Below are 15,731 nucleotides of genomic sequence, written 5' to 3'. Positions count from 1 at the left end.
ATAATAATTGTAATAATAATAATAATAATAATAATAATAAAAAAAATAATAATAATAATTTGTCAGAGCATCATTCCTTCTAAAAATTACATGAGATTGGAAGTGTTGGTCTTTATTTATTCTACTGTACCACTGAGGAGACAACTTGTACACAATGTAAGGTGTTTGTATGAATGTTTATGAACCATAACCAGAGGCATTGTCTGTTTGTTTACTTGGTGGGGTGGCCAGGCTGACTTCTCTACACTACCCTACCTACCACCACTTTCTACAAATAAATACTTTTCACCTTTCACCCTACATGAAGACTACAAATATTTTAAGGTAAGTAATGAGTGTACTGTATATGCATTTTATCACTCTATGGAGCTTTAAGCATCGTCGTAGTATATTATGTGTGGGTGGGGGTGGCCAGGAGGGCTACCACACCTAACTTCTTGGAGTAAATACTACTCGCCTTTTGCCCTACATTAGGTCTACGAATATTTTGAGGTAAATAATGAGTGTACCGTGTATGTATTTTACTTTTTATTGTTTTTAATGCCTAGTTCTATTGCTAACTTAATATATGTTAGTGTAAACTTACCTGGCATTCATATGCATTTATAAGTGGAAAAAATGGCGTTCCGCTTTCTGGCGATGTCTGCTTTTCGGCAGTAGCCTGAAATCTAACCTACCGTATAAGTGGAGCCCTACTGTATGTACTATGGTTGGCATGTGTAGGTGGGCCTCAGCCCAGAGATGAAACAGGGTGACGAAAAGGTCTTAGAGGAAGTGGTGGTGGAGGGTGTGTTGGAAGTGAGCGAGAAGGAGGGAGGAAGGCAGGCAGAGAATGTAGGGAGACTGTACATGTACCAGACACAGTCAGTGGGAGACTAAATAAAAAAATGTGTAAATATTAAGTTTGCAATTATTTACCAATCTCTGCCTGCCCTGCCCTAACCTCTCCTACTTGCCCTACACTGCCTGCCTTGTCTTGGTTGCTTTGCCCTACCCTGCACTCTCTGCTTTCCTCCCTGGCTTGCTCTACTTGTCAACCCTTCCCTTCCTTGCTCTACCCTACCCTGACTACCCTGCCTTGCCTGCCTAACCCTGTTCAGCTCTGCCTGTTCTACTTTGCTCTACATGTTCCAGCCTGCCCTGCCTGTAGTGCCTGCCTGCCTGCCCAACTTGCTCTTCATTCCCTGTTCTTCTTTGCCTTACCTGCCCTGTCTGCTGTGGTCTGTGTGGCTTGCCCTGCCCTGTCAGCTCTGGCCTACCTGCCCTGCCTGTGCTGCCTTACCTAGCCTGCCCAGCCCTATCCTGCCATTTTGCTTGGGCATATGCCATTGAAATATAGGCTTACTCTGCTGCTGGGTGCCAGTGCCTCTGGAGATTTCAAGCTGAATCCTATGCTTGTTTACCACTCAGTAAATTCCAGAGTGTCCAAACAACAAGAAGTATCCAAGGGAAGGCTGTGTGTGTTCTAGCATCTTGGAATGAATTACCATAAAGCCATGTATTTTTAGGTTACAGATATGATAGTTTTGAGGCACAACATGTCTTATGGAATGGATTAATATCGTAACTCATTGAACCTATGTATTAAATAAACAATTTTTACAAAAAATAATGTGATATTGAACTTATTTTATAATGGAAAATTACAGTTACATTAAATTATGCTGCCTTGTCATGATAAGTGTTTTAATGATAACTTCAGATGCATCAGTCTGACACCGAAGTGGCCAAAATATGTCCTCACATTCCTCCATGACTCCAATGTCTTAAATGCTCCCTGTCTAAGCACATAAAAAATAAAATAATTACAAGCCATAATTTCAAATACATTGTTTAAAGTGTTGCAAAAACTATTAAAACTAACATTCTTTACATAACCAAGGGATTAGTGTTCTTGGTAGTAGTCAGAACTCTGCTGATAATCTTGTTACACAAGTACACATAGCTAAGAAGGAAATATGGAGAAGCTGGTGTGAAAAATATAGATGAGTGACTAGGGAAGAGAGGGTGAAGCTTTTATGGATTCATGCCATATATATATGTTGAAGAGTGAAGAAAAGACATGTGTTGCTAACACTTTTATTGGAATAACAATTTCCTTAGTGGTTAACCCTTTGACTGTCGCAAACCCCTTTCTGAAACTGTCATTCTATGTCGAAAATTTTTTAGAAAGTATATATATATATATATATATATATATATATATATATATATATTTCTTGTGAAATGATAGAGAATCTTTTCCCGATGGTAATGACACCAAAAGTATGAAATTTGGTCGAAAACTCAAGGAATTACACTGTACACTTCCGCGAAGTTAGTGGTCTCAGCGACATATACACATCGGCGATCTCGCCGACTTTGAGCCCTGTTTTTGGCCAATTCCGTTGTTAAAGTTGACCAAACTCATAGCTATTTCTTTTAGAACTCCATTTTTTCTATCAATTGAGTACAAGAAACCGCCCATTTACCAATTTGAACTACCCAATAAAGTGGTCAGAAATTGGCAATTTGGCCAATTTCACACAAATTAAAAAAGGGGCCAATTTCAAAATAGGGTTCAGAATAAACAATGTAGACATTCTTGGCACTAAAATAACATATCCTCTGTTCATTAGTCACATCTCTAGGCCCCTCTTATATTACTATTGCTTTCTATTTTTATTTTTTATTTGTACAAAAAATACAAAATTTACTGTTATGCAGACTAATGCATTATTGTAAAAATGGTATAAATAATATCAGTGCACTAGTGAAAGAATATTAGACTCCCTAGTTAACGTGTATTGGACGTGTTGTGTGATTTGCTTACTCCTGAACATTCGTAAAAATCAAACAATTCCGCTACTTTGAGCTCAATTTCAAGGTCGTTTTCATCGTGAAACTAATCAAAATCATCTCTATTTCTGTAATATATTTTCCATTTTATCAAGTGAGACCATGAAAACGAGAATAGAATGATAAATACTATATGAAAATATACCTCAAAGTCGGCATTTTAATCCAAAAAAACAGTCAGAGTTTTTTTTTTTCTTATTATGCACTGCGTGCTGCAGGATTTTTTTTATGTGGTGCACGCTGACCACACAGACCCATTTTCTCACATGTGGGCCTACCAGCTTTCTCCTGCTTGATTTGATGCCGCTAGAATTATTGGATATATATACGTCCGAAACACTGGCTCGTAAGACATATATATACGACCAAAACAGTCAAAGGGTTTATCAACCCTTTCACACTCTCCCACGTAGATCTGTGTTGACACCAGTGTCGCTCATTTAGATTTGCATTTTCTGCAAAGTAGTAAATTTTGGCCTAGACATGAGAGAATGGGTCAGTGTAGTGTGTGTGTGCATAGGGTAAAAATAATCCTACCTCACACAGTGTGATTGGATAGCAAACCTTTGACATTGTCTTTGGTTTAAAGTAGTGCATAGTGTTTTTCATTGTTGTATTTATGGTTTTATTGGCTGTTTCTTGCTGTCTATCAATAGAATGGAAGATACAGTGATACTTTGACTTTCGAGTTTAATTTGTTCCATGACCGAACTCATAACTCAATTTGCTCATGTATCAGATCAATTTTCCTCATTGAAATTAATTGAAATGCCATTAATCCATTCCAACCCCCAAAGAAACCACCCCACTAATGCTAATATCAACTCTGTGGCTTATTTATCTATCACAGTTGATCTATTATGAGATAATAAACAATATAAATAACATAGAAACATGATACGTATATACTCTAGAATGAATAAAATATGTCATTATGTGATGAGTGGTGTCGGCCACTCCTGAGGTATAAATAATTTTCGCTCTGACCATATCTGCTCATTCTTGCTCTTCTGAGATCTTATTATGAGAGCAAGCAGAGCGTTTGTGAGGCTAATTGCACTAGATCACTAGTTTCGTAAGGAAAACTCTGAAACAAAAGCGGTTTTCTTGGAATTTTTCTTTCTCCGAGTCAGGAGACTGGCCTACGTTTTGGGTATATATCTTGGAAGTAAATCATGAGGCACAAAGTACTACGCTCATACTGCCTCGCCAGGTTGACTACGCGCACACCTCACTTGTGTTTTTCTATGATTTCATGCTTTAATTCAATGGACATCATCCTCATCCTCTTCTCAGCACTGTCCTTTGCATTTACTTTCTTAGGACCCAAGGTTAGAAAAAAAATTGGCAAAATAACTGCACAAAATGCTGGGATGCTGTATTACACATGATGCAGTCATCATGTCTGATTCCTGAACAAGTGAAAATGTGTATTGCCAGTCATGCTTATTATGCCTTATATCTACAAGCGCAGTATAGCACTTTGTCTGGATTTTTTGGGTTATTATATGTAATTTACACTATTTATAACTGTATTTATGTGTACCTGTGAGATAGAGACAGAGATAGACAGAGACAGAGACACAGATAGAGATAGACATAGACAGAGACACAGAGACAGACAAAAACAGAGATAGAGAGAGACAGAGATAGACAGACACACAGATAGACAGACACACAGATAGACACACAGACAGAGATAGATACAGATAGACAGAAGGAGATAAAGACAGCCAAAGCAAATCAGCCAGCCAGCTAGCTGGCTACCCAACCAGTTGGCCTGCCGAACATGTATTACATGCATTCCAGAATTGTTTCTCTTTACTTAGGGCATACATTATAGAACATTCTGGCAGGATGACACTACCAGTGGTATCAAAATTGAAAGGATGTTACACATTGGTTATTATCGAGGTTTTTGATATTTCCTCTGTATTTCCTGCTAGTGGCGGTGTATTTGAAGCTTGCTCAGAATTCTGATTTTGACTTGCAACTCAAAAAATTGACCAAGCGACGGCTCGTAACTCAGAAAACTCGTAAGTTGGGGCACTCGTAAGTCAAGGTACCATTGTACACTAGTGAAATAGGGATGATTTTGGTCAGTTTCAGACTGGAAGTAGCTTGAGATAAGACTGAAAGTTATGGAAATATTCAATTTATAGTGATTTTCTTGTGGAAAAGTAGGGCCTTCTCCTAGCCTCTCTGATCTATTTTATGGGTTTTTACTAAGTCTGCTTCAGTGACCTAAACCATGACCAATCATTCTTGGTTATTATCTGAGAAATAGGGTAAAACTTCAATTTTTTGTTTGATGGATTCAAATTGGAGGGCAAGTGTTGTATATGAGATCTTGGTACATGACTAATACATAGGAAAGGTTATTTTAATAGCTGGAATGCCTTCATTGTTTATTTTGGACTCTTTTATTATATAATATTTTTAATTTTGTGTAAAATTGGCAAAATTACCCACTTTTGTGGGTTTCTTATGCTCATTCGATTGAATTGAGCATTGGAATTGTTTTAAAATAAGAATCAAAGTTGGCAAAATCACTGATGTGGAAATTGTGCCCAGACCACTAACTTTCTGCCTGCTTAATTCTGTAAGTTCTCCAAGTTTTGCATTTTTGGTGTCATTACCTTCAGAAAAATCTTTTTTTTTTTTTTTTTTTTTTTCAGAGGTCACAACAGTGATAGGGTTAAGCCATAACTGTGGAGCTCTACACAAAGCAAAACTTTGTTCATTTAATAAATGTTTCATCTGCATCATGACTGTTTTCTTTACTGTTAATGCCTGTATGCCATTTGGATCCAACTATTACTGATACTCTATGCTAGAGGTGAATGATGCTATAAGGAAGTGTTAATAAATAAAGATTAATAAAATAATATTTTGACAGCCTCTGACATTGCACAGAATTTGAATAGGAAGATAACTAGAAAATTTTGAATTTATAAAAATGAGAGGAAATAGTGAAAAGTAAACCTACACTGACAAGGGAAAACTGAGGCAAAGTATTTTGAGTGATGTTGAGTTTTAGTATTGAGAGAAATGTGGGAGGCAAGTACAGTACACAAAATGATGTCAATAATAATATCTCAAAAACTGTTACAAAAATTGGTAAAAATGTCAAACTATGAAGGAGGGATAAGTCTTCATTTAAGCTTGTTTTCTGTAAGTGATGCATCTCTTCACAGGCAAATAGTAATTGTTTTTATTGGAGAAAATTAAATTGATTTTAAAGTACACCTTTTAAGCAGTAAATATTGCTATTTCAATAATATTATTGGATTTTTTATATCACAATATTTGTATTTGCAATCCATTATGTATGTAAAAATGTTTTTTGGATAAAAAAATAAAAAGTACAATAGATACATTTCTAAACTTTTGTGAAAATGTACGAGTTACATGTAATGCTGGAAGCCTTTAAGATTGCAAATGTTAACATTTATAATCTTATAGGAAATATATGAAGTATATCTGTTTTAATCAGATGCTTTAGGAGGGTGTGCTAAAATGTCCCACAAAATACTGCTTCATTAAATGTAAAATATTATGTACATGTACTATACTTTTTTTTTTTGTGATAAATGCAGAACCTGCAAAAAATTTAATAAAACATATTCTCAGAACAATTTTTACACAATTTTACTTTCACTGCTATGTTTGTCTCACTGTTGGTACCACTGCTTCTTACTCCAACCTCATTCATAAATTTTTTGCCTCAAAATAATTTTTTATTATTATATTTTTGCATCAGCCTTCACATTTTCACAAATTTTCTATCATAACATTGATTATATCAATCAACCATAAAATAAATTCCTTTCCAGAAACTGTGTTCTTCAATTTTTCCTTTTTGTATGTACTGCAAGTAAGTTGTGTTGCAATATTTTCATTACTGTATTTCAAAAGGAATATTAAATATTTTATATTTTTCATTTATGTAAGTTGCTTATATTTTCCTTATCTAATTTACTTGTAGAAATTTTTATTCAACAATGCTGTGTTTCATTTGCGTTAGTACTCCAAACTTGCATCATTCTTGGCAAATCTTGCTTTTATTATTTCAAAATCATACTATGTACCAGTGCACAGTGTAGTAGTATTTTATGCCTCTCTTCATAGTTATTATCTGCAACATGTCCTATATAGAACTGACCTTCCCAGACAGTTCTAAATACTCATGTTATTGACGTGCATTGGACATGTGGTGTGATTTGCTTACTCCTGAACATTCGTAAAAATCGAACATGTCCGCTACTTTGAGTTCAATTTCAAGGTCATTTTCATCGTGAAACTAATCAAAATCATCTCTATTTCTGTAATATATTTTCCATTTTATCACGTAAGACCATGAAAACGAGAATATAACGATAAATACTATACGAAAATACACCTCAAAGTCGGCGTTTTAATCCAGAAAAAAAAAAAAGTTTTTTTTTCTCATTATGCACTGTGTGATGCAGGATTTTTTTTATGTGGTGCACACTGACCACAAAGACCCATTCTTTCACATGTGGGCCTACCAGCTTTCTCCTGCTTGATTTGAAGCCGCTAGAATTTATGCGTATTAATACGTCCAAAACACTAGCTCGTAAGACGTATACATGTATATACGACCAAAACAGTCAATGGGTTAATGCTTTCACAAATGGTTTTGAAGTTTTTACTATGACTCCATGAATAAGCTTATTGCTGGTCAAGTACAGTGGACCCTCGACATTCGATACTATTCCGTTCCTGAGAGCTATCAAATGTCGAAAATATCGAAAGTCAAATTAATTTTCCCCATAAGAAATAATGAAAATCAAATTAATCCGTGCAAGACACCCAAAAGTATGAAAAAAAAATTTTACTACATGAAATATTAAGTTCAATGCAATAGAATACAGTGGACCCCCGCATAACGATTACCTCCAAATGCGACCAATTATGTAAGTGTATTTATGTAAGTGCATTTGTACGTGTATGTTTGGGGGTCTGAAATGGACTAATCTACTTCACAATATTCCTTATGGGAACAAATTCGGTCAGTACTGGCACCTGAACATACTTCTGGAGTGAAAAAATATCGTTAACCAGGGGTCCACTGTAATTACAATAACAACAATAACAATAGAATAATTGACACTTACCTTTAATGAAGATCTGGTGATGATTGATAGGATGGGAGGAGGGGAGAGTGTTCATGGTGCTAGTGTTTAGAAGGGGAATCCCCTTCCATTAGGACTTGAGGTAGCAAGTCCTTTTCCGGGGTTACTTCCCTTCTTTTAATGCCACTAGGACCAGCTTGAGAGTCACTGGACTTCTGTCGCACAACATATCTGCACATAGAGGCCTGTACCTCTCGTTCCTTTATGACTTTCCTAAAGTGGTTCACAACATTGTCAGTGTAATAGTCACCAGCATGGCTTGCAATAGCTGTGTGAGGGTGATTTTCATCCATAAAGGTTTGCACTTCAAGCCACTTTGCACATATTTCCTTAATCTTTGAAGTAGGCAACTTCTTCAATTTCTCTCTCCCCTCTTCCGAAGCAGTTTCCTCAGGTGTGGCCTCTTGCTGTTGAAGATGATCTAGCAGCTCATCAGTGGTTAGTTCTTCATTGTCCTCCTCCACCAACTCTTCCACATCCTCCCCACTAACCTCCAACCCCAAGGACTTCCCCAATGCCACAATTGATTCCTCAACTGACATACGCTTCTCATGGTTAGCCTCAAATCCTTTAAAATCCCTTTTGTTTACACATTCTGGCCACAGTTTCTTCCAAGCAGAATTCAAGGTCCTCTTAGTCACTCCCTCCCAAGCCTTACCTATAAGGTTTACACAATTGAGGATATTAAAGTGATCTCTCCAAAACTCTCTTAGAGTCAATTGAGTTTCTGAGGTCACTACAAAGCACCTTTCAAACAGAGCTTTTGTGTAGAGTTTTTTGAAGTTTGCAATGACCTGCAGGTCCATGGGCTGCAGGAGAGGAGTGGTATTAGGAGGCAAAAACTTGATGTTAATGAAGCTCATGTCTGCAGAAAGTCGCTCTGCCACATCTGAAGGATGACCAGGAGCATTGTCTAATACCAGGAGGCACTTAAGGTCAAATTTATTTTCAATTAGGTAATTTTTCACAGTGGGGGCAAATGCATGGTGTAACCAGTCATAAGAAAAGTCCCTAGTGACCCATGCCTTACTGTTTGCCCTCCACAGCACACACAAATTAGCCTTGAGGATATTCTTTTGCCTGAACACGCTGGGAGTTTCAGAGTGACACACCAATAAAGGCTTCACTTTACAATCACCACTAGCATTGGCACACATCAACATTGTAAGCCTGTCTTTCATAGGCTTATGTCCTGGGAGTGCCTTTTCCTCCTGAGTAATGTAGGTCCTGCTTGGCATTTTCTTCCAAAACAGGCCTGTTTCGTCACAATTAAACACTTGTTCAGGTTTCAGTCCTTCACTGTCTATGTACTCCTTGAATTCCTGCACATATTTTTCAGCTGCTTTGTGGTCCGAACTGGCAGCCTCACCATGCCTTATCACACTATGTATGCCACTACAATTCTTAAATCTCTCAAACCAACCTTTGCTGGCCTTAAATTCACTCACATCACCACTAGTTGCAGGCATTTTTCTAATTAAATCCTCATGCAACTTCCTAGCCTTTTCACATATGATCGCTTGAGAGATGCTATCTCCTGCTATCTGTTTTTCGTTTATCCACACCAATAACAGTCTCTCAACATCTTCTATCACTTGCGATCTTTGTTTCAAAAACAAAGTTGCACCTTTGGCAAGAACAGCTTCCTTGATTGCCGTTTTGTTGGCCACAATAGTAGCGATGGTTGATTGGGGTTTACTATACAACCTGGCCAGCTCGGAAACACGCACTCCACTTTCATACTTAGCAATGATCTCTTTCTTCATACGCATAGTAATTCTCACCCTTATTCCTGTAGGGTTGGCACTAGAAGCTTTCTTAGGGCCCATGGTCACTTATTTTGCAGGTGAAATCACTGAAAATGCTGTGATAATACGAAATGTTCCGATTGTATGCTTGGATGTGACCGCGGAGGCTGGCTTGTAAACACTGCCACCCATGGAACAAGTGAGGCTGGCTCAGGCCGCACATGGACACGTCTCGGACGAAAAGCGTTGAGCGAGTTTTTTTAGCGCTAGGCGAGGCAAAATTTTTACGTTAAAATGTATCGCTAGGCGGATTTAACGTTATGCAATGACATCATTAGGCGAGGGTCCACTGTATATATATATATATATATATATATATATATATATATATATATATATATATATATATATATATATATATATATATATATATATATATATATGCAATAAGATCACAGTAAACAGGTGATTTCAAAATATGCAAAACAACCACTCTGAAAGAATAGAGAAATTCCAAGCGCTTTCGTGACTACTCACATTATCAAGGAACTATGAAAGTGAAGCATCCAAGGAAGCTATATAAGGGGTCGGCCAGCACCTCACTATCAGATCCCACAACGGTTAAACACGTGACGCGCGGCGAGCCAACTTGGATAGGTCCTTTGCAAAACTCACCCCCAAGCTATTTATTTGTCCAGTGTATTATTAAATTCTACCCAAATTCTATTAATTATAAATGGATCTAATTTATATAAACCAAAGGAAATATTCATATTATTGTCAAAACTGCTTTTTATGAAACAAGATTCAATTATATTCCTGTCGACCATGGACTTGCTTGATACTACTTTCTCAACTTTTTGAAAATCAATTGGATGGTTAAAATCTCTTACATGAATAAATAGAGCATTGGAATCTTGTCCAGTTCTAATGCTATATTTATGTTGTTTTAATCTTAGTTCGAGATTTTTACCAGTTTGACCGTAATAAACTTTATCGCAAATTTTACAAGGAATCTTATAGACACATCCATCAGCATTTTGGGGGGAATTCTTAATCAAAAGTTTTTTTACTGTATCAAGATTTTTGAATACAACTTTAATATTAAAAGTCTTAAGAAGAGAAGGCATATCAACCAAGTTTTCATGGTAAGGGAGAACCAACATATTTTTAGTTGAATAAGGCTGGTTGCCCTTTTTTGGATTATAAAAAGTGTTCCTAGCAAGTTTAAAAGATTTATCAATTACATTTCTTGGGTATTTTAAATCATTACCTATTTCATAAATTTTGGATATTTCTTCATCTATGAACTCAGGACTACAAATTCGTAAAGCTCTCAAAAACATTCATGAGAAAACAGACAGTTTGACTCTATCTTGATGCGAGGAATAATAGTGGACATAGGAACAGTTATTTGTAGGTTTTCTGTAAATTTTAAATTTGAATTCATTATTACCCTTAATAATTAAAACATCTAGAAAAGGCAATGAGTTATTTTCTTCAAACTCAACAGTAAAGTTTATAGAATGGGCTAAGCTATTTAATTTTCCAAGAAAATGGTGTATATCTACATTTTTGGGCATAAGACACAAAATATCATCAACATATCTGAACCATTTAGCTCTATTAGGGAGGATTGTGTTAAGCAACCTTGTTTCAAAAAATTCCATGTATAGGTTACTAAGAACAGGTGAAAGAGGATTTCCCATTGCCATACCAAACTTCTGAGTGTAAAACTTATCATTAAATACAAATTTTGCATCAACAATGCAAAGTTTAATAAGTTTAATGATAGTAGGAACTGGCAATGGTAAATCATAGTTAACGAGTTCTTCAGATAAGAAACTTAATAAATCATCAACAGGAACTTTCGTAAACAAGGAAGTAACATCAAAACTAACCATGTTAAAATCATTTAAAGTCAGTCAAGGAGCTTAATTTATCAACCAAGTCTATGTTGTTTTTAACATTAAAGTTAGAAATTTTGCCAACAATAGGGCTCAAAATATCAAATGGCTTGTTGATATTTTGAGCCCTATTGTTGGCAAAATTTCTAACTTTAATGTTAAAAACAACATAGACTTTGTCTGGATTTTTGGGGTTATCCTATGTAATTTACACAATGTATAATAACTGTACTTATGTGTATCCGTGACATATGGATAGAGACATACAGAGACAGAGATGCCTGCCTGCCTGCCTGCCTGCCTGCCTGCCTGCCTGCCAGCCAGCCAGCCAGCCAGCCAGCCAGCCAGCCAGCCAGCCAGCCAGCCAGCCAGCCAGCCAGCCAGCCAGCCAGCCAGCCAGCCAGCCAGCCAGCCAGCCAGCCAGCCAGCCAGCCAGCCAGCCAGCCAGCCAGCCAGCCAGCCAGCCAGCCAGCCAGCCAGCCAGCCAGCCAGCCAGCCAGCCAGCCAGCCAGCCAGCCAGCCAGCCAGCCAGCCAGCCAGCCAGCCAGCCAGCCAGCCAGCCAGCCAGCCAGCCAGCCAGCCAGCCAGCCAGCCAGCCAGCCAGCCAGCCAGCCAGCCAGCCAGCCAGCCAGCCAGCCAGCCAGCCAGCCAGCCAGCCAGCCAGCCAGCCAGCCAGCCAGCCAGCCAGCCAGCCAGCCAGCCTGCCAGCCAGCCAGCCAGCCAGCCAGCCAGCCAGCCAGCCAGCCAGCCAGCCAGCCAGCCAGCCAGCCAGCCAGCCAGCCAGCCAGCCAGCCAGCCAGCCAGCCAGCCAGCCAGCCAGCCAGCCAGCCAGCCAGCCAGCCAGCCAGCCAGCCAGCCAGCCAGCCAGCCAGCCAGCCAGCCAGCCAGCCAGCCAGCCAGCCAGCCAGCCAGCCAGCCAGCCAGCCAGCCAGCCAGCCAGCCAGCCGAACACGTATTACACATGTTCCAGAATCATTTCTCTTTACTTAGGGCATAGGTTGTAGGACATTTTGGCAGGATGACACTAACAGAGGTATCAAAATTGAAAGGATGTGAAACAAATGTTGCACATGGGTTTTATCAAGGTTTTTGACATTTCCTCGACCACTTGTGGCCACATCCATCTAAAAGCCACAAAACTCGGGGTCAACATCACTTTCCTCTTAAAAGGGAAGTGTTAATACGACATGGCATCAGTGAATCCCTGGTGTTTGCCACGCAGTTTGCTCTAACTGGCACTCAATTGAATTGGTGCTCCCACAAGGTACTAAGTGGTCCCAAATTTTTTAATACTGCACACACCGAGTGTTAAGACCCATTCTATACTGACCAGGCATCTCAGGCAATCATGCCAAATTTGGAGGCAGGAAAAGTAAAACATTGATCTACGTTTGGAGCGCTAGCGGTAACACCGTAGATCTACGTTTGGACAGTTAAAGGGTTAAGTGCCTATAATGGCCACCAAAAAAAGGGGGGGAAAGTCAACTGGCAAGGAATCTCGTGGCAGGTATTGTCAACACTTATAAAAATAAATAAAAATATTCTATATAAATGCACCATATTTTGAAAAGACACTCTCGGCAGAGCTCTGTCCAGGGCAAAATGTCATCTATAATAAAAGTTTGCTCTGCACCAAGAGCCTTTATCATTCTCATGATTTCTATGCAGGGACCTGCCATTACATGAACTTTACAATCTTAATGAAAAGGTTAATGCTCTCTTGCTCAAGAGCTGTCTTCTCATTTTTTCTCTTAGTATCATCATAAATTTATGTTCCCTCAAATCAGTAGAATTTATATAGTACACACTTGTGAAAAAAAAGAAAGATTCTCAGCTTCATTGACAAAAAATTAGGAACAGTGATTGCTCTTCATATTTTTTTTGTATACTGATATTGGAAATATTTTAAGTGCATATATGCATTTCACTGTATGCTGTATATATGTACTTTATTGATAAAAAATAATCATGTTATTGAAAAAATGATTAACTTTTAGCATTTCCTGTTTATTACAAAGGTTCTTAGAATGAAAATTATAATAAGCATTTTGTTTGCATGTAATCACAGAATAATACATGTTCAAGTAGTTTTGTGCTCAGATCAGTGTCAAAATTTGTACAGTTCTGTTTAATAATTTTTTACAATAACATGTTCTCAAAAATTATACAAATTAATTTAAGTTTGAAACATTTGTGCTCTTTCAAATTGTTGATAATGAGAAATAAAACAGTAACTACATGAGAGGTGTATTGCTACCAATGGAAAAATATTACTTTTGTAAAAGCAAATATCTGCTGCCACTCTTGCATGTGCAGCTGTAGACTTAACAAAGAAAGGTCATTTCTGGAATTGTCACCCCATCTCTCTATGCCTTATTGTAAAATATAAAAGTATTATGAACTCACAATAGCAAAAATTAAGCCACAAAGAGACTGAACTAAAGCGTAAAAAATTTTTCAATATGTGTATTAATAGCAAAATTTGACTGCTTCAAGCAATTTTTGTTTATTAAGACCAACATTTCCTACAGGTGTGGCTGGATAATGACAGTCAAATTGCTGACCCTGGAGGAGCTACAGGTGTTGGGAAGAACCTCGCCTACAGCAGAAAATTACAAAAAACTTATCAGTGCTCACAGTGTTCTTACAGCACTATGAATCGTTGTGATCTTGTAAAGCATTGCCGCACTCACACTGGTGTTAAGCCTTTCTCCTGCTCTCAGTGCTCATACCAGACAGGTGATAAATCAAATCTAACACAGCATCTTCGAATTCATACTGGAGAGAAACCATTTTCATGTCCCTATTGCCCGTATCGAGCTACACGACGAAGTAGTATTAAGAATCACATACGTGTCCATTTTTGAGTCATTAACGTATAACACACATCTAACTTTTCAATGTTGGTCACTTCTTGCATTTAAATTTTTGGTTAGTTTACAAAGACACTGATATTCTGAGTTTAAATTAAATCAGAAAATTGGATTTTGGATCAGAATGTTAACTAATTTACAATAATCAGATGGGGGTATGGGTGGATACTTTAGAGAGGTTTCAGTAACTGTGTATATTCATATTAATTTTTTACTGTAGTTCCTTTTTCTTTATGTATAAAAGGTTGCTATACTGTAAAGAATATTTCTCAAACCAGAATATAAGCAGTATGATGAAAACATAGTGTCCCTAAATATCCACTTTCTGTATGGGCCGTATTGTATATAGGTTGGCATGTCTGCCTCTCCTTTTTCAGTCTTATGAATAAAGAAAATCTTGCTTTTCTCTCTTTCTTTTACCTGTGTGTACTATAGCCATTGAGAAATTATTTTGTTCACACATCTCCAAGAAAACACATTGATCTTTTTTTTTTTTATGTTCGTGAAAAAAAATCAGAGGCCTTTAGCATTGGAGTTGCATATCTATTGATTTATTAATGAATAAATGAAATTGCATTTACACAATAACTAAGGTTTTAATGACTCAAACAAAACAGGTATTAAGAATGGCTTTAATTTACAGAATAACAAAATTTATTAAAAAATACCAAGGTATAACATTATTTTTGCATATAGAGTATTAATAAGTTCTAATATACATCTTTCTCCATGAAAATGAAACAAATAATGTTCCAGGCAACAAAATGAAAACAGTAGATTACTGACTCATATCTATAAGTGCTCCCTACACTGGCGTATGTTGACCTAGGTCTTTTGTATTGCTAGTATTCTCTACCTTGATTTGTGTGTTGATATTTGGTACAGGTATATTAATGACAAGATGGCAATCATCTGCCTGTAATCTACAGGGATGCACAACCCTGTCAGTCACCAAATATATATTAACTGAAAAATAAGCTATGTAGTGTGCAGTGTATGAGTTGAGTAAAGCTAATGGAAGGTATTCAGCATCACCAAGTCAGTGGTAGCCTGATTTTTTTTTTTTTTTCATATCTCAAGGGCCATAATTGTTTTGCTCAAGAGCCACAGGTTGTGTATCCCTGCTGTAAAGATACAAATTCATGGCATGAAAAGTATCATGAAACCAGTAACACCATCAGGAACAAACTTTACATAGCCTGGAAC

The 15,731-nt window shown here is 37.4% G+C and overlaps 1 protein-coding gene across 3 annotated transcripts in view; it reads left to right on the top strand.

Annotated features, from left to right (window-relative positions):
- LOC128685738 (zinc finger and BTB domain-containing protein 7A) overlaps window positions 1–15,731 on the top strand; it is a 653,624-nt gene that overhangs the window by 542,452 nt on the left and 95,441 nt on the right. The window contains exon 6 of one of the 3 annotated variants that reach the window (XM_070087971.1): window positions 14,184–14,855. The exons of the other annotated variants lie outside the window; for them this stretch is intronic. Coding sequence (XP_069944072.1) covers window positions 14,184–14,519 — 336 coding nt within the window. The 3' untranslated portion in view covers window positions 14,520–14,855. Of the gene's footprint in view, window positions 1–14,183; window positions 14,856–15,731 lie in introns of those variants that run through there. 3 annotated transcript variants of the gene reach the window in all.

Source organism: Cherax quadricarinatus, chromosome 23 (assembly GCF_038502225.1).
Source record: "Cherax quadricarinatus isolate ZL_2023a chromosome 23, ASM3850222v1, whole genome shotgun sequence".
In the NCBI taxonomy this organism is placed as follows: domain Eukaryota; kingdom Metazoa; phylum Arthropoda; class Malacostraca; order Decapoda; family Parastacidae; genus Cherax; species Cherax quadricarinatus.
Note: the sequence above shows the minus strand (reverse complement) of the source record. Positions and strands in the feature narration are given on the sequence as shown.